The 25277-nt window shown below is 52.8% G+C and overlaps 8 protein-coding genes across 8 annotated transcripts; 6 read left to right on the plus strand and 2 right to left on the minus strand.

The window, feature by feature from the left end:
• Positions 1-585: 585 nt before the first annotated feature.
• On the minus strand, positions 586-2199 carry A1O1_03793 (ribose-phosphate pyrophosphokinase; the record flags this gene model as incomplete). The annotated part of the gene is made up of 1 exon (XM_007724693.1): positions 586-2199. One exon carries the CDS (start codon positions 2197-2199, stop codon positions 586-588), a length of 1614 nt encoding a protein of 537 aa, XP_007722883.1.
• Positions 2200-2539: 340 nt separating this feature from the next.
• Positions 2540-3361, plus strand: A1O1_03794 (uncharacterized protein; the record flags this gene model as incomplete). The annotated part of the gene is made up of 2 exons (XM_007724694.1): positions 2540-2635; positions 2687-3361. 2 exons carry the CDS (start codon positions 2540-2542, stop codon positions 3359-3361), a joined length of 771 nt encoding a protein of 256 aa, XP_007722884.1.
• Positions 3362-4438: 1077 nt separating this feature from the next.
• Positions 4439-7147, plus strand: A1O1_03795 (uncharacterized protein; the record flags this gene model as incomplete). The annotated part of the gene is made up of 4 exons (XM_007724695.1): positions 4439-4466; positions 4516-5233; positions 5285-7034; positions 7133-7147. The coding sequence occupies 4 exons, from the start codon at positions 4439-4441 to the stop codon at positions 7145-7147; spliced, it is 2511 nt and encodes an 836-aa protein (XP_007722885.1).
• Positions 7148-8149: 1002 nt separating this feature from the next.
• On the minus strand, positions 8150-14365 carry A1O1_03796 (uncharacterized protein; the record flags this gene model as incomplete). The annotated part of the gene is made up of 2 exons (XM_007724696.1): positions 8150-8576; positions 8688-14365. The coding sequence occupies 2 exons, from the start codon at positions 14363-14365 to the stop codon at positions 8150-8152; spliced, it is 6105 nt and encodes a 2034-aa protein (XP_007722886.1).
• Positions 14366-15093: 728 nt separating this feature from the next.
• On the plus strand, positions 15094-16747 carry A1O1_03797 (pyruvate dehydrogenase E2 component (dihydrolipoamide acetyltransferase); the record flags this gene model as incomplete). Its single annotated transcript, XM_007724697.1, has 4 exons — positions 15094-15203; positions 15263-15315; positions 15373-15596; positions 15644-16747. 4 exons carry the CDS (start codon positions 15094-15096, stop codon positions 16745-16747), a joined length of 1491 nt encoding a protein of 496 aa, XP_007722887.1.
• Positions 16748-17678: 931 nt separating this feature from the next.
• Positions 17679-18748, plus strand: A1O1_03798 (uncharacterized protein; the record flags this gene model as incomplete). Its single annotated transcript, XM_007724698.1, has 2 exons — positions 17679-17973; positions 18033-18748. 2 exons carry the CDS (start codon positions 17679-17681, stop codon positions 18746-18748), a joined length of 1011 nt encoding a protein of 336 aa, XP_007722888.1.
• A 1529-nt stretch (positions 18749-20277) lies between these two features.
• On the plus strand, positions 20278-21786 carry A1O1_03799 (peanut-like protein 1 (cell division control like protein 1); the record flags this gene model as incomplete). The annotated part of the gene is made up of 3 exons (XM_007724699.1): positions 20278-20581; positions 20633-21099; positions 21151-21786. 3 exons carry the CDS (start codon positions 20278-20280, stop codon positions 21784-21786), a joined length of 1407 nt encoding a protein of 468 aa, XP_007722889.1.
• A 1426-nt stretch (positions 21787-23212) lies between these two features.
• Positions 23213-24175, plus strand: A1O1_03800 (uncharacterized protein; the record flags this gene model as incomplete). The annotated part of the gene is made up of 3 exons (XM_007724700.1): positions 23213-23283; positions 23334-23572; positions 23628-24175. 3 exons carry the CDS (start codon positions 23213-23215, stop codon positions 24173-24175), a joined length of 858 nt encoding a protein of 285 aa, XP_007722890.1.
• Between the last annotated feature and the right edge of the window lie 1102 nt (positions 24176-25277).

Below are 25277 nucleotides of genomic sequence, written 5' to 3' on the forward strand. Positions count from 1 at the left end.
ATATGGTAGATCTGACGGTGATCGAGTCGAGGTGGTCATTGCATGCAGTCGGCGGCTGATGCATAGCTTCATTCACAAACACGTCAAGGTCCTATATTGTCCGAACGAACCCTCAACGACGACATTGTGCATCTTGTGTCGCATCAAGGTAGTACCAAACCCGGAAAACAAGGACACCGTTTCTGGGTCGCCCGAAGATCGAGTCCCCGGCTTTTCGGGACAAGGCTGGATATGCTATGCACATCTGCAGGGGTACCGGCGATTGGCAGGTGCATGGGCAGACCAATAGCCTGCTGGAGTTCCCTTCGATCAGCAAGAGATGTTTGCAGCCTCCCAGAGTGCTACTGCGGTCCAAAGAGAATCCAGCAAGATTTTCGTATCCCGGCACGGGCTACACCAAGATTGGAGTCGATGACCACAACAAACTGACCACAGCAAGTGATGTTTTGAGAGTATCCATGGAGTCGCAGGGGGGATCGTACAGGCGGTGAAGCAAACATTGCTGATGATTCAACACTGCTTGCCATCGGCAGTGCTTAATCATTCAGATAAAACAATGGCGACATATCCTCTGTAAGATAGACGTTAGGTGGAATGCACGGCGCAGGCCAGTGGCTTGCACTTACCTCCATGATGATTGCGACGGATAGCTTCAGCTAGGAGATTCGACAGATCGATGACAATCAGCTTCTTGGACGCCCTGAGTCGCTCCGGATTTATTGGGAAGGTATTTGTCACGACGATATGGTCGATGCTATCACAAGCCTCCAGCTCTTCGAGGGAATCGTCGCCGAACAACGCATGGATGGCAATGCAGTACACCTTCTTGGCCCGTCCAATCTTGACGCATGTTTCTGCAGCTGCAATCCAGGACCCAGCTCTATCTAAGATGTCATCCATCAACAAGACGGTCCGACCTCTCACGTTGCCGACTAGAGTAATGGTGTGTTCAAGGTCCGGGTTCTTGATACCATCCTCCTCCTCGTCAGACGTGGCAACGGCGTCGAAGGTTCCGCCAAGGGCATGCTCGGGTTGATACGACGATGCGTTGGAGATAAACGAAGAGGTCATTGGGTCGTAGGCATGGTTGTCATCCTGCAAGTTTCGATCGCTGGGGAGCCCTGAATTCGAAGCAGATATACCGGATAGTGCTGGAGACGGATGATCATCGTTGACCAGATGCCCTTGGACCAGGCGACCTATAATGACTTCACGAGCTCGTTCATCATTATGTGCTTCGCTAGCTTCATATTCAGAAGGACGACGTGCGCTCGGTGTGGTGTCAATACGACTCAACCGAGTTGGAGACGCAGGAGGGGATGATGACTCGACTCTCGTGGTTTGGACCAGGGGGCTGGACACGATGGTGACCGCCTTGGGTCTGCCAGGACGGTTGGCGCCGTTCGCGGTGGAATTTCGGCCGCGGTGAACAAATTCACTCCGGCGCTCGAACTCCTGTAGCTTATCGGATTCAGTATCAGCGTCATGACCGTCATCGACCTCGGCGTCGGCGAGGCGCTCCCGGATGCGGATGGACTGGGGCTCAATGGCGTCGAAGAAGATGACGCTGTCCATCATGTTGTTTGGATGATGGGACGTTCGGGATCGATCTTTGTCCGTCGAGACAAGTGCAAAGCTCAACTTGAGCGCATCGGCAAGAGAGGTGACTCGTTTGGTGCCGCCGACATTCTTGCTCACCACAACCGCCTCCTGCCAGCAGGGGACATTGTTCTTGATCCACCGGGCAATGATCGGCTCGGCGTACAGATTGTCTACCGGCTTGCCAAAGAAGCCTACCATTTGGGAGGCATGTAGATCGACGGTGATGATGTGGTCCACACCCGCGACGACCATGAGGTTGGCTATCATTTTGGCGGTGATGGCGCCTCGGTGGCTCTTCTTCTTAGACTGGCGAGAGTAAGGGAAGTAGGGCATCACCGCGGTAATTGACTTGGCCGAGCCTCCTTTGCACGCCGCGATCATGATGAGCATTTCCATTACGCTGTCGTTGATGTGAGGACTGCCGCTCTGGACGATGAAGACATCCTCGTTCCTGACCGACGTCCCAATCTGAACACTGATCTCGCCATTGGCGAAGTTTCCCAAGTCACATTTGGCGGGCGAGGCACCCAGCCGTTGACAGATGGATTCGACGAGGCTCGGATGAGACCGGCCAGAGAAGACTTGGACGCCTCTCATTTCGAAGCGTTGGACAAAAGAGCTTGCTAAAAAACAGAGGACAGGAAAGTCAGAGGACGGGAACGCACTGTGCAGGGAAGAAGTCGTATTCAGGTCATTGTCGTCTTGAAATGGGCTTAAAGTGGGAAATGATATTTTTTTACTGTTGAGGCTTTGATTGATCAACTGCGGATGGCATCACGTGAGGGCGCAGTTTTGGCCGTTATCTTATCGCGCTCTGGCTAAACCGCCGCCTCTAAATAAAGATATTTGAATCCCTTCTGATCATCATTTTGTCACTGCCCATTCTTCTTCCTTCCGTTGTCTGCCTCATGGATTTTCCTGGCGTTATGCGCCTACCATGTCTACAAAATTCCCCGAGATTCAAGGCGGAGGCTCCCTGATTCTCGCCTGGCAGATCAAGAACAAAGAAGTTCTGGTGGTTGGCGGGGGCGAGGTAGGTTTTTTGCCCACCCTTCGACCATGTTCGCTCTGACGGTTGTGTTAGGTTGCCGCCGGCCGGATTGTCAATCTTCTCAATGCCGATGCGAAGGTGACAGTGGTTTGCCCGCGGGAGGGGCTCAATGAAGAGGTGGCGTATCGAGTAGACCACGGGCAGGTTCGACACATCGACCGAATTTTCCTTCCACTGGACCTCGAACCCGAACGGAAGGTTGCCATGGTCTTGACCGCCGTCGACGACCCGGAGGCGTCCACTCGGATATGGAAGTACTGCAAGGAAATGAAGATTCCTGCCAACATCGCGGACGTGCCCTCAGAGTGCGACTTCTACTTTGGCAGTGTGCACCGAGACGGGCCGCTACAGATCATGGTGTCTACAAACGGCAACGGGCCCAGGTTGGCGGCGGCGATCCGACGGCAGATTGGGAGGATGCTGCCCAAGGGAACAGGAGACAGCATCGAGAAGGTGGGCCAGCTTCGGCGCCGACTTCGCAGGGCAGCCCCGGGTAAGAGCACGCGGGACATCAGCAAGAGAATGGGATGGATGAGCGCCGTGTGTGACCGATGGAGTACGGAGGATTTCAATGCCATGGACGACGAAGATATGGAGACATTGGTGGACTATTATGAGTCGGGCAAGGTCCCCAGTTTTGAGGAGGTACGGCTTGGGAACCGCGGAGACGTGGTCTGGGAGTTTGACGGTTCATTTGGATGGATGTAACACTATCATGGGGAATGGAAAGGAGTGGCTATTTTGCTGTGCTATCAAGGGGTGGTTGTGGCATAGATGTTTCATGATGGTCAACAAGGAATTGAATGATGGTTCAACTAGGACTCGAGATATGTGAGCGCAGTTTGATTGTGGGGTGTATACATATCTGGCCAGGCTCTCTGTAGCATCCCAGGGATAAATCCAACGTATCCAGGCTGCGCTGAAGACCACGATATAGCAATAACTAATGGAGTCTCTTGGTTTCCAGAGTGTGATACTATTCATTATGGCTGGTGTCTTTGGTCTCTGGTGTCTCGTGCCTGGATGCCCAGATGCCTCGAGAGCTGAAATGACGTATAGTACTACCCACTACCACCCACTACCCACCTACTACCTAACCACCTACTGCCGGTAGTAGTATGATGTACAGAGTAGTAGTAGTGTACTGTAGTAAGTAGGTGCGTGCAGTGCCTGCGGCTGAACTGAACTGCGCCTTTGATTCATCAATCTGCTGTCAACGCCCCCGATGCTGAGTTTCGTTCTATCACCAACCAGGTTTAGATGCCCAACACCAACTTGAACTGGATTCAATACTGGATTCAAGTTATTTATTCTTAAATTAGTCGTACCATCCCATCCAGCATGCCAATCAACCCAACCACCGTTGCTATCGTCGCATTCGTTCTCCTCGATCGTCCGTTGTCCATAGTTCCACCACGAGTTCCACCACGAAACCAAGGCAGCACAATCACAGCAATCACAGCAATCACCTCCCGCACTACTACGTGATCCAGCTCCCTGCCGTCTTCTCTTGACACTTGAGAACCGCTACCGCTACTCGGCCCTACTACGTAGTATCTGTCCCTCATCCCCCGCGGGAAATCCAGGTGCTGGCCTGGTATTTTATCATACGCAAGACCATCATCTCACTTACCTTAAACTAAAGGCGAATCTTCAGCGCTCGGCCTCTCGCCATAATTCTGTTTGTTTGCCTGTCCATCGACGCTGCTGTTCAGAGTGAGCTCGGGGTCGGAAGAGGCCAATCTAGGCGGGAGTCAACGAGCCAGGTGGCTGATCTAAGTCAGGATGCATGCACTTCGCGACAAACTCAGAGGTTTGCCTTGCCATCCAAGTCATTTGACCAGATAAATGATACCCGACAGATACCAAGCTGCACGATGCCAAAATCGAAGCTCTTCACTTCAAGAGTAAGTTAGGCAAGCTCAAGAACCTGGTCAACCGAAATCATCGCCATGACGAGGAGCACGAGAAGGCTACCGACCAAAAGAGATCTAACATCTGTGAATCGCATCGTTTTCAATCCTATTTCCCGGAGCGTGACAACAACAAGATTAAATGGTATGTCGACGGCCGCGACTACATGTGGGCTGTGTCGGTTGGCCTGGAGAATGCCAAAGAGACCATCTACATCGAGGACTGGTGGCTTTCTCCCGAATTGTTCTTGCGCCGCCCACCCTTCTTCAACCAGGAATGGCGTCTGGACCAGGTCATTAAACGCGCCGCTGAACGTGGAGTACAAGTCTATGTGATCGTCTACAAGGAAGTCCAGCAAGCCCTGACCTGCAACTCCGCTCACACCAAGCATGCCTTGAGGGCCTTGTGTCCGCCCGGAAGTCCTGGCCATGGCAATATCCATGTAATGCGCCACCCAGACCATAACGTTTTCGAAAACTTTGGCGACATGACCTTCTATTGGGCTCATCATGAGAAGTTCATCGTTGTTGATTATGAGCTTGCTTATATTGGAGGCATAGACCTGTGCTACGGACGATGGGATGTCCGTCAGCATCTTCTTGCCGACGTCCATCCGTCGGGCGTCGTCAACGAAGTCTTTCCCGGCCAGGACTTCAACAACAACAGGTATGATAGCTGGCCTCAGTGGACGTTGAGAATGTGCTGACCGACCTCCAGGATCATGGACTTCCAAACCGTGCAAGATTGGTCGAACAACGAATTGAACAAAACCGACTACGGTAGGATGCCCTGGCATGATGTAGCCATGGCGCTGGTCGGAGAGTCTGTGATAGACATTGCCGAACACTTTGTGCTGAGATGGAATTTCATCAAACGGGACAAATACAAACGTGACCCCAAGATCGACTACCTATGTCTGACTACGAAGGCCCGGGCGGATGGGTCCAATCCCGACGAAGACTTGCTCGCAATCCAGCGGCCCACGCATCCCGTCGGCGAGTACCTTGAGCACCCTCTCAGTCCTCTCGAAAACAAGGGCTTACAGAACGCCGGCTCCGTGCATGCCCAGGTTGTCCGAAGCAGTGATGACTGGAGTAGCGGGATTCTAACCGACCATAGTATTCAGAATGCCTACATTGAAGTCATCGAAAATGCTCAGCACTACGTTTACATTGAGAACCAGTTCTTTATCACTGCGACCGGCGATCAACAGGCGCCAATCCACAATACCATCGGCCGAGCCATTGTCAATGCCTGCGTCCGTGCCGGGAAGGAAGGCCGGAAATTCAGAGTCATTATTGTAATCCCCGCGATCCCTGGGTTCGCAGGCGACTTGCGTCAGGATGCCGCCATCGGCACCAGAGCGATCATGGATTACCAGTACAAGAGCATCAACCGGGGTGAGCACTCGATCATGGGTCAGATCAAGGCAGCCGGCTTGGACCCGAACGAGTACATCTTTGTGTTCAACCTCCGCGCCTATGATCGCATCAGCAAGACTCCGGGGTTGATTCAGCAAGAAAAAGAATCCGGCGTGTCCTATCAGCAGCTGCAACGCGCCGAGGCGGAAGAAATCATGGGGACAGGTATCCACGGCTACAAAGGCGAAAGAACCGAGGAGGAATCTCGCGGCGGAGGCCACTCGGTTAACGAAGACGAACAGCACCGCATCATTGACCGCAAGCGCAAATTCGAGGCTGCACGTAAAGAGCTCGATGTGCAGGACCCAATCACCTCGGCCGAGTCCATTGCAGAAGACGCCATGGCCCGCGGGGGTCTTGTCAGTGAAGAAGTCTGGGAAGGCGATCCAGAAAGTGAGAAAGAGAATTTCGTGCAAGAGGAGCTTTACATTCACGCGAAGCTGCTCATTGTGGACGACAAGACTGCCATCTGTGGCTCCAGCAACCTCAACGACCGTTCGCAGCTGGGCTTGCACGACTCGGAACTCTCCATTGTCATGACCGACACTCGGACACTCGAATCCACCATGGACGGCAAGCCCTATCAGGCGGGCTACCATGCCGCGACACTACGCCGGCACCTGTGGCGCGAGCACCTTGGCATCATAGAAGCGCAACCCGTTGACGCGTCGAAAGATCCTAACGCGCAACCACCGACCGTCTGCATGAATGAAGAATATAGTGGCGAGGAGTGGGAGTCCGTCGCTGACCCGCTGGGCGACGCCGTCTGGGAGAAATGGACCTCCCAGGCGACCATCAACACCGATGTCTACCGATATCTGTTCCGCGCCGACCCGGACAACCACATCAAGACCTGGGAGGACTACGACGCGTTCGCTCCACGCAAGACCATCAAGCAGGGCCACCTCCACGACCCGCACATGCCTGTCGAGACGGTTCGGAAGGAACTTGACAAGATTCGGGGCCACTTGGTCTGGATGCCCTTGGACTTCTTGTCTGAGGAAGAGATGGCGGAGAAAGGTCTCCAGATCAACGCGTATACCGAGGTGAGTTTTAACTGCTTAGCACACCCGCGCCCTGATTCTTCCGCTTGCGCTTCTGGTTTCCAGTCTTGTCCTTCTTGACTAACATCTCCTTTTTACAGAGCATCTACACCTGATCTTTCCATCCAGAAGTCATGCAATATTAGGAGAAGGTTGTGGTCATGAGTCAGGTCTTGATCGTTATTGTCCAGGAAGAGTGGTTTGTTTTCTGGACGGCAGTCGGCGCCCCCTTTTGAAGTGGATAGCACAGGTCACGAAGGGCACGCAGCTGCAGACTCTGGTCTGCGAGGAGTCATGTTGGGATTTGCACAGGTCATGGACAATTCGCTTTAATCATGGGTTTGTGATACGGTCGTTTCAGTCTTTTCGCGCCGCTGCTGAATCTCATGCGGTCGATCGAATTCAAGGGGGAAACAAAAAGAAACAAATGAAAAGGAAGCAGTGCAGTGATCGATCATAGCAGTTTTAATGACAACCTCAACAACCACTTCCATATATATACTGAGCCAGTCTCCTTGCGAGGGAGGAGTAGTAGCAGCGTTGTGGTGAAGAAGCAAATACGTAGCTGTGCTTCACCAACAATCTCCAGGAGTTGACGCCTCTGATGAACAAGGACAACAGAAGTCGCTACAATCAACCACATTCTCGGGCATGGCGCCTCTCATGGCCCAGAGAACCGCAACATAACCCTGTTGCTGCCCAGTGTACCCCATGTCGAGCAAAGTAGATTTGTAGTAAATACAATAGGCGTAAGGGAGTCGAGGTGGGCTGGTATGAATGTCATTTTGGCTGTCTGAGCCAGACACACACACACACATACACACACAGGTTTCATCGCCCCACGATCCAGACACTATTGCCATGTCTGATGAGTCCTCAATACGGATGAACAGTTGAACAGTTGAACAGTTGAAGAGGAACTCGCCGGTACCACGCAACGGTCTTCGATGCGTGTCAGCCAACTCTGGAGGCCGGGCTGTCGGATTTCCCTTTGAGAGCAGGGTTGAACAGTCAAGTCTTACTGTCTCCGTCCTCGATCCGTCTCCGCTAGTTAGGGAGGATCTTGGCGCTTGAAACCGGTTGGGCTGAATAGTCAGGAGCAAAGGCATGGATATCGCCTATACCGCACCGGTTCTGCTGACCCTGCTACCCCTCCTGCTGCTCGCCGCGTACTCGAATCCACGACCAGACTGAGACGTGCCGGGGCTCGTCGGAGTGGCACCGCCGATGCTGCCGTTCCGCGTGGTGGAGCTGACACTATCGTCCCGACCACGCGCCATGATCAACTCGGGCATGTTGAACTTGACCTCGCCGACGCGGCGGAACATGCCCCACAGCGCCGAGCGCAGGTCGGCGTTGACTTCCTTCTCCAGCAGGCCGACGGCCAGCGGGTAGAAGATGTCGACGTGCTTCTCGAAGCTGTCCTTGGGGAAGTTGGTGAGGCCTTCCAGCACGTCGATGACGACGGGCCGCCACGCGATGATGTTGCGCTGTTGCGTCTCCTCGTCGAGCAGGACGAAAGACCGGATGATGTCGGCGCACAGCCTAAACCAAGGAAATTGTCATATTAGCATTCCTTCTCATAGACCCACAAACACGAAAGATGGCAACAGCTTGATGGGCAGTTCGCCAGAGGGAAGAGAGGAAAAAACTTACGGAATCAGTGCACCCTCGGTCTGCTCTCGGCTCGCTCTTCGCTCCTCTCCTTCATCGTGATACATGCGTAACAAGATACTAACATAGGTGTTGGCCGAGCCGGATTCTTGCTTCAGCAGGTTCGGCGGCTGTCGCATAAAGCCTTGTCTCCACAACGCCATGCGGAGGTCCTTGTCGCCGTTGAATTTTTTGGCGAATTGGTACGATTTCTTCAGGAGCGCCATCAGCCGGAGGAGCTCCGAAGAAGGGATCTGGGCATACACCGAGTCGTTGGAGAAGAGTTCGGCCACAGTCTCGATCATAAGGAGCTGTAGGACGCAGTTGGTGATGATCTTGTTGAAGAACCGACGGCGTGCTGCTGTCACCACCGGTGCCGTCACTTGCATGTCCGAATGTGGGCGGTAGTCTTCGAGCTCGGGCGTCGTCTGAGCTGGGAGGATTTCGGGCGCGGCAGCCATCGGGTCTGCGCGTGACTCTGGAGGAGAAGCGAGCGCATGCCCTTCACTTGCGCCGCCGTTCGTTGTTGCAGTGTTCACGATGGTTGTCCCTGAGATGGACAGACCATCGGATCCATCGTGGGTTGGCGTAGGTCGCGCATCGGACATGGTTGCGGCGGCGGAAAACAGCTCATAAGCAGTCGTTCGGTTGAACAGCTCCACAAACGCCATCACAATCCTTGACCAGTGCTCAGGCGTGAATTTCGTGACGTTCTGCAGAATGAGCTGTTGAAGACAGTTGCTGCCGATCCGGGCAATCGTGTCATTTTCCTGGCAGATGCACAGGGTAAGAAGATCCAGGAAGCGATCGAGCATGTGCTCTAGGGACTCGAAGTAGTGCGTGAATAGGGTAATCATGTTTCGAAGGGCTTGGATCATCGTCGTCGACAGCCAGACGGACAGTTCCTCGTGGTTAGGAGCCTTGGACATTTCCGACTTGGACTGCAGAACAACAAAGATCGGATAGAGGAGTTGGCGCCAAAGGACATCCCAAAAATCGATGGGAAAGTCGCCGCCGTATCGGATCAGTGTCTCGAACAGGTAGGTGAGAGCTCGGGAACGCACTTCGAGATCTTCCCCAGTCATCAAAACGTCCTGGTAGGCTATGAGAACCGGGTACCAGAACTGTTCCTCCTCGGTCTGAGAAGTTGGCTGTTTGACCCCAGCGACAATGTCCGAATCTCCTGCCTGGACCCCTTTAATATGCCGCCTTGACAGAGGACATTCGGGTGTCTTCAGCATCTTTGGAACCGTCGACTTGAGGAGCTCGATCGCTTGAAGTGATTTCTTCTGGAATTTGAGGTTCTTCGAGAACTCAGTGAGACAAACGATCATGTCTGGAAAAGAGCCCTGGGATATCACAACGCCAAACCGGGTGTTGTAGATCTGAGTCGTGTAGTCAAATGCAATATTGACAATCGACTCGTATTGTTCGCGGGCAGCAACAGAGAAGACCCCAAACATCGTTTTCCACCCGGATCGGATATTGTCCCCACGAGCTTGGATCATCTGGATCAGGCATCTCAAGATCATGTCCTTCACCGACACGGCGTTGCTGTTCGCCATGACGTGTTCGAAAGGCTTGAGGAAGTCTTTCTGGAATTTGAACCCGGGCAGTTCCTCAATCTCCATGAACCTCATTGATAGCTGCCGCAATGAATCGAGGGCAAAGAAGACCACGGCCGTGTTGTTGTGACAGCCAACTTGATTGAAATGTTCGCCGAGCACTTCCCATATACGCGTCCACTCTATCCTCACCCTCGTCATATTGTAGTAGCTGATCTCAACGAGTTTCTGAAGACTGTAGGTCCGTGGAGAATCACTGTTGCCCGAAGACTGGATCTCTTGCCAGCTGACCTCGCTCAAGGCCCGCACAAAGTCGATAATTGCTTCGGATGACAGTTTCGAGGAGTTGGTGAAGATACGATCGACTCCACGGATCATGTCCGTGGATTTCGTCTCGTCCGCCACTTCTGGTCGAAAGCTGTGAGAAGACCGGGGCCTAGGACGTTTGACAGCTTGCATTGACCGCCGACTTCGGCGTGTGTCTTTGAGGTTAGAAGGCGTGGGTATACTTGCCCGGGTCACATCAGGAATTGCCTCCTCATCGATGCCCGTGGACAGCAGCTGTAATCGATCGAGCTGGCTGATGCACATTAGCACCTCCCGCCACGAGCTCTTCAGCCCGTCGCCCTCAGTCAAGGCCACTTCGATAAGCACTTTCAGCGCTTCCAAGTTCTTGGCCATCATCTCTTTGAGATTGCTTAGATTTGTAAACTTGGCCAGAGCCGTCACGAAGGCAACTCTAGGCGTCTCGAGGTCAAACCTACAGGCAATTCTGATGGCTAGCCTGAAGCCTTCCAAGCACTGCTTGATAAGTTCCAGGTTCTGTGCATCTTGCATCTGACTCGAGAATGCTGAGAGGAATGACATCCAGGTGACATTGAACATGGGGCCCACGTGCTTGACGGAAGTGGCTGGAATGAACCGTGACAGAGCTTCGCGGACCGCAGAGCGTTTCTGCGCCCTGATGAGACTCCGATATAATTGCTCGGTCTTGTTTGCCATTTCCTCAGAAGCTTGTGCGTATTTTTCCTTTTGCAGATCTCTCCCAACGTTGGCAAATACTTGGCCAGCCCTTGAAGCTAATCCAGCAGAAGGCGTTGCGGGAATAATACCCAGCTCGGCAGCGTGCTCGCGTTCAGATGCTAGGACGATCTCATTGGAAGCGATATCCTCGTAAATGCTGGCCAGATACTCTGCAGGCAGGTCGTGACCGTCATTAATTCCCCGATTGTTCTTGATGAAGTCGTCAACGGTCATTCTTCGCCCTTTCATCTTCGTACTGTGCTGGTCGGTGTTCAACATGACAGCCGAGTATGCCAAGACGTATGCAGTGTCGGCGTTGGCGAAAGCATTAGGATTGCCGCTCAGATAGCGCTCCGCGAACTTGAGCATAAAGCGATCAATCTTTTGAGCTTCTCCAGGTAATCGAAAACTTTGCAGAAATTGCCTCAGGGCGTCAACGAACCGTCGTTTTCTGAAGTCCATCATGTCGACAAAGGCATGCATAACGGCGATATTATGTTCGTCGCCTTCTCCAAGATACTCCCCAAGAGTTGTTTTATCCAGCCGTTCATTGCCGTAGAGAAATTTAGCAATATCCTGCGGAGCGTTGCTGCGTATAAATCCCTCGGCTATGAGAGTCTTGATGCCTCGTTTGGGTTTGAAGTTGAATTGCCTGATGGCCTCATTCAACGCCGATTTGCGTTTTCTCACTTTCTCGATCTCGTTTGGATCGTCTTCCGCCACCGGTGTCGAGAACCCTGATTCACTTCCCCCATGAACTCGCGGCGAAGGTGGAGGTCTTTCGCTGTCATCAAGGGATTCTCGGGAGTCTTCAAATGATGCTCTTGAGGTCGGGTACCGTGACCCATCATTATGATCGGGAACAGGATGACTCGACCAGTTGTCTAGAGAACTCAGAGTCTCTACTAAACAACGCAGCGCCTGCTGCTTCAAAGTGTACTCGATTGGCACGGGGGATGGAGGGGGGCTCGGGTGGCTCAAACTGGTCGTGGAGAGTGCAGGCAGTAATGAACCCCTGGAATGCCAGTCTGCTGTTTGCGTTGCCTGTTTCGCCTGTTGCTCTTGATACTGGTGCTGTTGCTGCGGAGTGACAACCACTGGCGTGCTGCAAATGCGGGAAAGGTGCTCAATGATTTCTTGATACATGTTATCCAGAGCGGTCCGATCGCAGTCGTAATTGAGGTAAACCTCAACGAGAGCGCGAGGATCCCCTGCCAGTCGTTCCAGGACGTCTAGAAACATTTGTTTCTGGAACGGAGGAGCACTGCGCCGCTCCAACACGGCAAGGTAGATCTCCTTTAAGAAAACCTCGAGTTCTTTCTTCAAGAGTACCCGCAAATTCTTCAGACAGAGCCAGAAAATCTCGCAGCAGACTTCATAAACTCGTGACACCGCACTGGCGGCGTTGCGGGACAGGCTGAGACACAGATGTGGTTTCGCGACTTGTAAGAAGGGTGTACCTTCATCATTGTTGCTGCTTTTGATTATGGAGAATGAAGACGTGAACACAGTGGTATAATTGTTGAGTACATGATAAATGAGATGGAGAGAGAGTAGCTTCGAGCGCATGTTTTGGCCCCGCAGGTCCTGCTGGTCGTGGTTTAGGACTTTTTGGCTGAGTTTGCATAAGGAGCGAAAGACTAGGAAGGCGTCTTTGATGTAGATGTCATCCTCATCTTCAGGGGAGAGTTCGCTATCTTCATGGTCTTCATGGCGAGACACGGGTCCGGATGAAGAGCGAGTGTTCTTGCGCTCTCTTCTTGCCCGCGTCACCGTCGTTGGTGCACTGTCAGCTACGACAGCATCATCGAGATGTTTGTTGTTCTCGAAGCTCTGCAGAGTCAACTTTTCCTGCGTCTTCGGAGAGCCCTCCGATAGCTGAGGAGGAGTTTCCTGGTCTGGTGTCTCAGCCTGTTCGTTGAGTCCGTTCAGCTCGCCATGCTCAAGCATCGAAGCTTCGCCAGACAGTGCATCGTCTGATTTGGCTCCAGTATGCTCCCGTAGGCGAGCCTCCTTCATGTCCAAACGAACCCTGACTCGTTCGAATACCGTTGCAACCATCTGGAGAAGAGACCCCTGTGCGACTTGTTGGTTCTGACTTGACTTGGAATAGATGAAAATATTGTAGATCTGTCGGACCGCTTTGAGAAGACCAGCACCATGCACGACGATTTTATCATCTAGGACAGCTGCTAGCAATGACTTGATTATCTGTTGTTGAACCTCGACCGGAGTAGCTTCATTTTCGAAGCAGTCACAGATGGCTTCGATGGCCCGCTCGATCAGAGGAGGAGTGTCCGCCACAGCCGGCTGGTTGGTAGCAACGACTGGAAATGCAAAGTATGAATAGCTTATGAGCTTCCCGATACAGTCCAAAGCCGTCACCTGCAGCGGAACGTGGAAGGACCTGGTTGCCATCTGTAACGGTCGGAATATTATCTCAGGATTGACTGCCTGCTCCGAGCTCTTGACATTCGATAAAGCTGCCTGAACAGCGTCTGCGAATTCCTTGTTCTTTCGGACCTCCTTGGCCGCCGCAATAGTTTCCAATGCATTCACCACGAAAACCGTGGAATTGACTGGCGAAGGTCTCGACATGGTTGTAGATCGTGAATCGGATCGTGCTGGACGCGTTGGAGGCGCGCCTTCATGCGATGTTGAAGCTGTAATACCCTCATCCTGTTGCTGATGAGGCAGGTCTCCCTCGACCCCAGCCCCATTTTGGGAAGCCTCTTCCGACCCTTGTGGGGGAGCTGTGTTCAAAGAAGTGTCTTCTGCATCTCCCTGTGGCATGGGAGGTTGGCGAGAGTCCACCTGTGACTCGGTCACGACTGAAGTGCCATCTTGGGAGGCAGCATCAGCAGCATCAGCAGCGTCCTCGTCTGTAGGTGTCCCCTCGCGTGCGGCGTCCGCATCGGCATCCTCAATTGTGATTGTTACTCCATGACTTGTAGGGTCGGCGGGGACAGATAGCTCCTCAGAGTGATCTTGCTGGCCTTCTTCGCGGATGTCTTCTGCTGAGGCATTCCGCGAATGCAACTCGGGGTGCGGACTTGACTGAGTCTCCGGCGATTCGCCTTCGACGCCAGACATTTGGCTGGCAAATGAGAGATTCGAGCGGGAGGTTCAAGGCACAAGCATCATCTGAGCAGGAGTGGGACAGGCGGACTCATCGCAGTAGGTCGCAATCGCGAAGTTCAGGAGGTCTTGACAGCCCGATGAATAGTACAGATCTCCCGTAAGGGTCCCTGTGCGCATTACCGCGGAGGGCATAAGTTTTGTTGGGTGAGGTGTAGACACTCCAGCCGCTGCTGACCGATAGTAGGTTGGAGCATATGCCGGCCGAGCGATGTGTACACCATGTTCAAATGCTCCACAGTGGTGTATGTTGCGGTGATACCCGTAGGTACCTAAAAGCAGCCTGCATAGGTAAGTATCTAATAGGCAGTAAGGCGCCCTATAGGCAGCACACTACTAGTACAAGGTGTATAGCGGAGTTCTGTGCGCTCGGTGATTGTCCCTCAATGGCACCGAGCTTGCCGGACCCAAACTTGCGCTCGCAGCCTCTTACAGGACAGTCTCTCGATTTCGGAAGCCGGAGTGGAGACCAGGTCTGTCGTCCACTGGCACTGCAAGTGTGCAGCATCGCTCCCTCAACTCATTTTCTTAGCTGTAGCCAACAGTCCAACAAACCATACAGCTTTGGTTCAAGGGAAATCTCGCCATCAGGGCCTGTCACATACCTCTTTGTCGCTCCCTTGCCCTGTATCAGGTCTTGACTGCGACTCTCATCTCCCTTCCGGTGGCCCCTGGTCTTCACCATGGCGACCTCAACCCTTCTCTGCCGTTCTGGGTCTCGTCTGTTTCTACAAGCCGCACCCAGCTCCAAAACTAGTCGGAACGCGCTGCAAAGACTACAAAATGTGGCAGCGTACGTTCGCATCACTCCGGGAATTGGCAATGGTGATCAAAGCTAACAGCGTGGTAAAGGTCTCAACGTCTGCCCTGCTTGTCGGTCCTCAGTCGCTACTATGCATCCAAACGTGCGCGCCTCCAAAGCCTGCGCAATCAAGCCTATCAAGACTGACATGAAGTGCTAGCATTCCCTCCCCATACTGTGATTACGATGCCCGCCCTTTCACCTACGATGACCGCTGGCAACGTTGGAACATGGCAGAAGAAGGTCGGAGACAAGGTGGAGCCGGGTGATGTGTTGGTCGAGATCGAAACGGACAAAGCTCAGATGGACTTTGAGTACCAGGAAGAAGGTGTGCTGGCCAAGATTCTGAAGGAAGCGGGAGAAAAGGATATCCCAGTTGGAAATGTAAGATTTGCTCCTTCCTCCCGTCTAACAAACTGACACATTATCAGCCAATTGGTGTGATGGTCGAAGAGGGCACAGACATCGCAGCTTTCGAAGAGTTCACCCTCGAGGACGCTGGTGGTGACAAAGGACCTCCCAAAGAGCAGCCCAAAGAGGAGGCATCCGAGGCCTCCGAAGCGCCAGATTCCGGTTCTGCAACAGCGCCTCCAAGCGAAGCAAAGGAACCGGCATCAGACGCCGTGGAATCCGACTCTAGTGGCGGACGCCTGCAACCTGTGCTCGACAGAGAACCTAACATCAGTTTCGCGGCGAAGAAGCTTGCTCTCGAAAAGGGTGTCCCGATCAAGGATATTAAAGGCACTGGTCCAGGCGGACGTATCACGGTCTCCGATGTCGAGAAATTCAATCCCGCATCTAGCGCTGCAGCCACGACCGGCCCGGCCTATGAAGACATCCCAGCAAGCTCGATGAGAAAGGTGATCGCGACACGACTGCAAGAATCGATGAATCAGAACCCGCACTACTATGTCTCAGCCACCCTCTCGGTGACGAAATTGCTCAAGCTCAGAGAAGCGCTCAATGCGGCTGCTGACGGCAAGTACAAACTCTCGGTCAATGACTTCTTGATTAAAGCATGTGCGATTGCTTGCAAGAAGGTTCCCACTGTGAATTCAAGCTGGAGAGAAAACGGTGGTCAGGTATTCATCCGTCAACACAACACTGTCGACGTCAGTGTCGCCGTCGCTACTCCGGTCGGTCTAATGACCCCCATCGTCAAGAATGCTGACAGCATTGGGCTCTCATCGATTTCATCCGCAGTCAAGGACCTTGGCAAGCGGGCGCGAGATGGCAAGCTCAAGCCTGAAGAGTACCAGGGTGGCACATTTACCATCAGCAACATGGGCATGAACGCGGCCGTTGAGAGGTTCACCGCAGTCATCAATCCTCCTCAAGCAGCTATTCTGGCCGTGGGTACGACCCGCAAGGTCGCCGTGCCAGTCGAGACGGAAGAGGGCATCGTCACTGAATGGGACGACCAGATTGTCGTCACCGGCAGCTTCGACCACAAAGTGGTGGATGGAGCAGTCGGCGCCGAATGGATCCGGGAGCTGAAGAAAGTGATCGAGAATCCTCTGGAGATGATGTTGTAGGTTCTTATCAGGTCTGGCTGGCTTTAGCGAGGCGGTTGCAAGGGGTTGTTGTATGTATAAAAGATCTCGCTTCTGAGGCAAAAGTTTTGCCTGCTCCAAGCTGTCTTCCAACTTCTGGTAATTGAGTACACACGCACTTCTAGCCTTGTGAATTCTGCCTTAGGCTCAGATCATCAAAGAAACTGCATGAAGAACATGGCCGCGGGAGCAGTCCTACCATCCCATGGCCCTGTCAGCCTTATAACACCAGAAGACCTAAAGCTCGTAGGTATTACAGCTGCAGATGCTGGATGACATACCTGTAGATTTCCGCGACGTTTGAGTCAGGCATGAAAATCGTACACGGATACTGGGGACTGCATGCGAGGCTGAGGCGCTGAGACGGTACGTACAACGTGAAGGAGGACAACGTACGTCCCACGTGAGCTCGCACCGGGTTTGGGGAACGCCAAGGCCCGAATCGCCCGATGTAAGGTCCGAGACCGAGCCTTCTGAACTTTTCTACGGTAGGACGATAGTACGAACTGCGATACAGTACATATAGTAGATTGTTCCGCCTGCGGCGCAGCATGAGGCGTGATAGACATTTAAACCTTTGTTTTCCACAGTCTACCTCGCCTTCCCGGACACGTCTGTCCTTCGCCTCGGCTGTCAAGGGCTAGAGGCCCTGCCATGAGCCTAACTTCACGCCTGGCCGCTTTATTTTCCCAGGACGGTTCCGGCAGAGGCTCTTCAGAGGCACAACGCAATGGAGGTTCGGAGCCTAGCCTCGAACCTGAGACCGCACGACAGAGTCAGCGGCTGCGCACAATGGAGGGATTGGCGTCGGAGGAGACCGACATTGAGCTGAAAAGGCCTCCCTACATCCATGTGCGTGCAGAGTCGACTCCCTTGTCCATCATGTTGCAGTTTCGCTAACAAGACGCAGTCAATGCTTGCTGGAGGGATTGGTGGAACGACCGGTGACATCCTTATGCATTCCCTAGACACGGTCAAGACACGACAGCAAGGAGATCCTCACGTTCCGCCCAAGTATACCAGCCTAATGGACTCTTATGTGAAGATCTTCCGCCAAGAGGGGATTAGACGGGGACTCTATGGAGGCTTTACTGCGGCCATGCTGGGATCATTTCCCGGGACTGTCATCTTCTTTGGATCATATGAATACTCCAAGCGACACATGCTCGATCGAGGAATCAACCCTTCCTTGGCATACCTTGCAAGCGGTACGAACCCCTCCAGCCTTCGAGCAGGAGTCTGAATCGTGGCTAATTGCTCCATGCAGGTTTCGTTGCCGATTTCACAGCATCCTTCGTGTACGTGCCCTCCGAGGTCCTCAAGACCCGCCTGCAGTTACAAGGTCGATACAACAATCCCTTCTTCAACTCGGGTTACAACTATCGGTCAACGTGGGATGCCGCCCGGACCATAGTCCGCACGGAAGGCTTCGGCGCTCTCTACTCTGGATATAAAGCCACCATCGTCCGAGACTTGCCATTTTCTGCGCTACAGTTCGCCTTCTATGAACAAGAGAGGAAGTTCGCCCAGAAATGGCGCGGTACTCAAGACATCGGCTTTGGGTTGGAAGTATTCACGGCCGTGTCCGCGGGTGGTCTCGCTGGAGTCATGACTTGCCCATTGGATGTTGTCAAGACGAGGACACAGACTCAGATCACTCCTAGTATGTCGGCGAAACAGAATCAAGCGTCACACTCGGATCCGGCTGCAAGAAGCCACCATCCTTCGGCGCAGACCCATTCGCGGTTGATACATTCAGGGCCCCGAACTGTGCTACCCTCTACCCCGACTCTTGACACCTCCTCCGTCTTGACAGCATTGAAGCTCATTTACAAGACCGAGGGTGTTGCCGGCATGTTCCGCGGAGTGGGCCCTCGTTTTGTATGGACAAGCGTTCAAAGCGGCACGATGCTTGTGCTGTACCAATATCTGCTGAAGCAGATGGAAAGACTTGAGGCAGACGAAGGATCGACTGTGTTTTGAAAGAATTTCTTTGTACAATCCCACCCAAATCGGTGACGCTAGATGATGGATTGGCATTTTCGGCGTTGACATGTATCATCATGACAGGCGGTGCCATGATCAGCATACCCTGGATAGATGTACAGCATCAGTGTTGGTGACTGTGGCGAAGGACCATAGATTGTACTATATTTGTAAAGAACAATTCCTGCTCATCATATTGGTGAAGTACATGCGTAGGTGACGAGGGCATAGCAGTTTATCGAAGACTGATATTCCTCTATGAGTCGCACTTGTCTACATCAAAGATGGGCGCATGGCCCCTAATAGGGCAGTAGGTATTCTTTGGCTTGCTCTCATATTAGTCGATGACACTGCAAGGATAAATAACTGCACGTGGAAAATTGAACGCCGAAAGCCAGCACATCAATCAGTTTAGTGTTTTAGGTTCACGATAATATTAGAGCCCGGCCGGGGAAAGGATCAGGGGTAAAGATGTCGGTAGGGGTTGGAAGATCTTCTGGGCGGATGGAGCGTGGAGCAGCGAGCGTCGCTAGGACCAACACCTTCTACAGAGGAAGCCCAAGCCCTGGTCAATTCCCCGTTAGTTGGCTCCTGGTGCTAATTGTACCTAGCACTTTGCCTGGTAGTGCCTAAGGGTCGGTGGTTCAAGTGGTTTAGGCGCCTTTCTAGGTGGGTTAGGTGCGTCCCAGGCACCGTTGTGTTCCCTAGAGTAGGTTAGTCAACGTTGATCCCACACCCAATCACGATTCCTTCCCTCGTCGGCCTAAACGGACTTGGCGTGTCTCCTTTTTTCCATCCCGTCTGCCACTGCAGTGCATGGGCTTGCAGTGCTGGCCGCCCAAACTGTCCCCGACGTCCACCTCCACGAACGTTGTATCTTTCTACGCGTTGCCCTGAATTCGTTGTTCAGCTCAGTCTTCACTTCATTTCTTGTCGACAGAGAGCGCCTTTACTTCCCTTTGTACGCTCGCTACAGACCAGTCTCTGGACGTCTTGCGAGAGTCCGGACGTTTCACCTTAGTACGTACCTCCTATCCCTCATGCACCATGTTCCCCTCTGGCTGCACCTGTCTCTGCCAACTTCTATCTCAACTGTCGCAGGCAGTTCATGTCCCTATCTTTCTATGAATGTTGTCTTCTATCTTGTCGCGCATGGTGCTGACATACTGATACTGACAGACTTAACCGAGTTGCCGCACTTCCATCATCCTTAGTGCTTCCTCCACGATCCGTGTCTCCTGACAAAATGGGTGAGCCTTGAACCTACAGCCAGCCATGTTCCTGCCTCTACACTGCAACGCGCAATCACCAGGCCACGCCTTCCTCTCCTTCACACTTATCATATCCCTCTTATTGACTTTACGTTTGGGTTTCACCGCGTTACCATTGAGCAAGGGTAGAAGATGGACTCAAGATGCGACATTGACATGAGCGCAGACTTGCACATTCCAGGGAGTTTTACTCCTCAAGATGAACAGTCCTCTCGCCCTGGCCTATTCGCAGCTCAATCCTCAGCCTCATTAAACATGACTAACACGAATCAAACTGCAGCGGCTGTTGCTAACGGCGTTCGGTCCTCTCCTTCTCCTAACATCCCCAATGGAAAACCTGCGTCTCCTTATCTCAAAGAAGCCACACCCGTCGGAACAAGCCCAAGTCCTGCACAGACTGTCAGCTCAAAAGACCCCAAGGCCGCCGCCGCTGCAGCAAATGACATGCGCAATGTGGTGAGACGAAAGTTGACGGGCTATGTTGGCTTTGCCAATCTACCGAACCAATGGCACCGAAAGAGTGTCAGAAAAGGCTTCAACTTCAACGTAATGATTGTCGGTATGTCAAAACGGATCTCCTGTCATTTGATCATTTGCTCACAAGACGCAGGAGAGTCTGGGCTGGGCAAGTCTACACTGGTTAACACCCTGTTCAACACATCGCTCTACCCACCACGCGAACGTAAAGGCCCGAGTCTGGATATCATCCCAAAGACGGTCGCCATCCAGTCGATCAGCGCCGACATTGAAGAGAATGGTGTCCGCCTGCGTTTGACCGTGGTTGATACCCCCGGATTCGGAGATTTCGTCAACAACGACGACTCATGGCGCCCAATCGTGGAGAACATCGAACAACGATATGATGCATATCTAGAGGCGGAGAACAAGGTTAACCGCATGAACATTGTTGACAATAGAGTGCACGCTTGCGTCTATTTCATTCAACCCACCGGCCACTCTCTGAAGCCGTTGGACATAGAAGTCATGCGCCGTCTTCACACCAAGGTCAACCTGATCCCTGTCATCGCGAAGGCCGACACGTTGACAGATGAGGAAGTGGCCTCTTTCAAACAGAGGGTAAGAGAGTACCTCACCATTATCCCCACCTTCATATGCTAATCATCCTAGATTCTTGCCGACATTGCGCATCACTCCATCCAAATCTTCGAAGGCCCTCGGTACGAATTGGACGACGAAGAAACCATCGCCGAGAACCAAGAGATCATGTCAAAGGTGCCATTTGCCGTGGTCGGTGCCAACTACGAGGTGACCAACCCTGAAGGCCGCAAGGTCCGCGGTCGCCGCTATCCGTGGGGTATCATCGAAGTGGACAACGAGGAACACTGTGATTTCGTGAAATTGCGACAAATGCTGATTCGAACACATATGGAAGAGCTGAAGGAGCATACAAACAACATACTGTATGAGAACTACCGCTCCGACAAGCTCATTCAAATGGGAGTTTCACAGGACCCCAGCGTGTTCAAGGAGGTGAACCCGGCCGTGAAGCAAGAAGAAGAGCGCACCCTCCACGAGCAGAAACTCGCCAAGATGGAGGCGGAAATGAAGATGGTGTTCCAGCAGAAGGTCCAGGAGAAGGAGAGCAAACTGCAACAGAGTGAGGAGGAACTCTTCGCCCGTCATCGCGAAATGAAAGAACAACTGGAACGACAGCGAGCAGAGCTGGAGGAGAAGAAGATACGCATTGAACAAGGCAGGCCGGTCGAGAAGGAGGGCAAGAGAAAGGGCTTCTCACTCCGATAAATGTCGACGGCGGCCTGACCTTCCTTGTCGGTCTGTTTCCTTCCTTATCTACTGTTTCCAGTTTCACTCAGCGACGAGACGACGAAGGCGATTTCTACTTCACCCACCCTCCTTACATTTCCTGACCCTTGCTGTTGCTATCGACCGAGCAAGCGACAGACTGGCACTGTTGCCCCGGTCGCTACCTAATTACATCACACACGTTTGTCGCGGGAGAGAAGGGCGTTGAAACGAGGAAGCCTTGGATTGTGCATAAAGCCGAATGAGGCTGGGGTTTTCAGCAATTCCAACCTACGATTCACGTTGTGAGGCACCGGATGGTGGACGATCCTCAGTAAGCTGCAACCCTTTCTGGACTGCTGTGTCTGCTCTGGCGGGGGGAGCTGTGAGTAGCAGCCGTGGGTTGTGGTGTGGCGGAAGTTATGGACCGGAGATATTGTCCCATACGGCTCTTCTCTTCACTCAGTCCGAACACGGATCCTCAGCTGGCATCCTTGAGCGCGTCTCGGCTGCCTTGTGTACTTAAACGATCGTCTAAAAGCGGGAATTGAAGGAGTTGACCACGAACAAACCCGTACTTGACCAATCTCCATTTGCTATCAATATCGTCCCAAGAGGTAGATGCCCAAGGAGCCAAGGAGGTAATATGAGGGGTCGACGGGAATGTCAAACGCGCAAGAAAGCCCGGCAGCCTAGTAATAAGTGAAAGTGGCATGCGGTACTGGTAGCTCGTCAGTCACTGAGACGGCCGCCGTCATGCATGATCAGTAGGTGGTCAGTAGGGATTCAGATGGCGAGTGACACTTTTAACCATTTGGACTTTGAAGTTGAGATGATCAGGGTCATGGTGTGCAGTAAGTGTAAACGCGGCTGTCACCAGGAAGAAAGATGTGGCTTGAATGAGAGTAGTAGGTGGTAAGTAGGTGGTAGTACGTCGTAGTGAGTGTCATTGAGAGAGCGCAGGCCACAACAGGTTGCAGCAGGTTACAGCAGCTGCCACTGTGGCACTGGCAAAGGGGGGGAAAAGGTGGAAGAGGAGTTGACATCATCGCTCTCACAGCAATCAATCATCATCGCCAACACTGCCAGTTCAAGCCACTTTTCAGGCTTCTGCTCTCCTCTTACTTGTCAACCTATTTTACTAGTAGCGGCAGCCAACAGCTGAGCTACTCAGTCTTCCCTCATCACCACCACCACCATCACTCTGCCCTCTGCTCCTGCTACCGCTACCGCTACTTATCTAGCTGCACCACCCTGCTCACTTTTTCCTCTACTTCTCTCCCTCACACATCAATCCCTCCTCTATCAGACACTCTTTCACGTCCTCCCTCTATTTCTCGACCTCAACGGTTACAGGAAGCTGCTCACCCCAGCTTCAGTCCTTGACCGCCCCTCCCTTCCCGGCCTCGTCGACCAGCTTCAAGCAATGGCACCCCCACCTCCAGGCACTGCGCCTTTGGGCGAACGTCTCACGAAGCTTGTCACTACCCTACAATTGTGAGGTTGAGCTCCAATCTTTCTCGTGGCCATGGCTAATTGGTGAGCAGTGCGTGGTTCTGTGGCCATTTCACCCTCCTCCTCGCCGTCTTTCGCTACGCTCTCTCCTACTTGACATTCAACTATTACTCGAAATGGGCCGCATTCACCTACCGACTGGCCTTCCTCTCCGCTGTTGCAACTTACGGCATTGTCGTCTTCAAGGCCTATCGAGCCCGCGTGAGGCCAGGTGCCCCCATCGGCCAAACAGCCTACACCCTGCTCTCAGATGAAAATGTCCAATATCTGCGTACGTACCATGGTTAATTTCCTTCTAGACTGCAAGAAACTAATCGTGGAGGCAGTCATATCCCTGGTCTGGCTATACTCAAGACAGGTGCCCTTGGCCCTCTTGCCGTTCACCGTCTACTCCGTGTTCCATGTTGCTACCTACACACGTACCAACATTATTCCCACAATTCAGCCTGCCCCAGCCGCTCCGGGAAGCACCCCCACATCTCCTGGAGCTGCCAAATCGCAGTCTGCTCTGGCCAACTCGATCGGCAAATTCGTCAAAGAGTACTATGACACTTCGATGTTCTTGGTGGCTGGGCTTGAGATCACCTTGTGGTTCCGCCTCCTTTTGTCCGCCTTGACGTTCAGCAAGAACTCCTGGATCCTTCTCGGCATCTACACCATCTTCCTGAGAGCTCGTTTCCATCAAAGCCAATTCGTGCAGAATGCCTTTAGCCAGGGCGCTGCACACATGGACCAGCGGATCCAGAACCCCAATGTTCCCCCGGTTGTCAGACAAGGGTGGGAGACCACAAAGGGCCTCGGTCGCCAGCTGGTGGAGGTTACGGATGTGCGCAAGTACATGGGAGGCGTCAATGCCCATAAGAAACCACAGTAGACACTGGAGTTTTCCCAAAATGTCGAACGGGTGTTGGCGAGAGGGGCTCTACTTGGCCTGGAAAGGATTGGGCCAAACAGTGACAGCAATGCCCTGGATCGGAACTATTTCACATGCGCCGCAAGGGATGGTCTGAGGAGACTGGCATCTACGGATGAGTTGTCCAACGAAGGCTCCAGGGTCACATCTGTGTGACGTAATGAGCCAGCTTTTTACAAACCCATGTTGCGGGGCCGTGGTGCATCTTGGGGTGAGAGATAGGATGAGCGGTTGAAGGGGACGTGGGAAAAGGTGAGTGAGGGAGAGTCGAGGAGACCAGATCACCCCGTCGTTTCCTCGCGGCGATGTTCTTGGGCGCGATCGTGGGCTGTGAGACTGGATTCTCTGCTAAGGCAAGGAACCACGATAGGCAAGAGAACAGCCGATGTCGAGATGGCGTTCTCCTGATTGATTATTAGAGACTTTAACTGCAATTGATGGCTTTGGCTTGACATTTGATTTCCTCACTGTCCGTGTAATATTGCACTTGGGCATGGCTTTCGACTGGCCATTCTTCATCAGTAAATCCCATGTCAACGGCGGCGGACATTGAAATATGTCTTGCGTAGGGACGTAGCAGGATATACAAAGACTGCTAGATGGTAAATATGATCCAGATGATATCCAGGTGCCAGTGTCCCTGGACCGAGACATCAATGTGCAGAGTGGGATTGAACAGCACAGGTTTTTTTTTTTTGCATCCGCCCTTGAACGAAACAGAAGCATCGCTATTCTTCAGGAATGCAGTGCAGTAGGTGAATGGCTTATTCATAGGTACATACCTACCAGCTGACTGACTTTGGAGTGTGTGATATGTGATATGGGATACGGATATCGCTCGACTTAAGACAGCTACAGGTATGTAGGTAGGTATCGTCCGACGGGCCCACGCAAAACAGACTTGGGACCTTTATATTCTTCTCTCATGATTCCGGAAATCGAACACCACCGGTAAGTCAGTCGGACTCCCTGGATGGTAACGAGGGGGTGGGTGGTGTGGTGTGGTGTGGTGTGGTGTGGTGTGCCAAAAGAAACCAAGTTCTAGCTATGACTTGTGCCAAAG

The sequence above is a fragment of the Capronia coronata genome (genome assembly GCF_000585585.1).
Source record: "Capronia coronata CBS 617.96 chromosome Unknown acBCG-supercont1.3, whole genome shotgun sequence".
Classification (NCBI taxonomy): Eukaryota; Fungi; Ascomycota; class Eurotiomycetes; order Chaetothyriales; family Herpotrichiellaceae; genus Capronia; species Capronia coronata.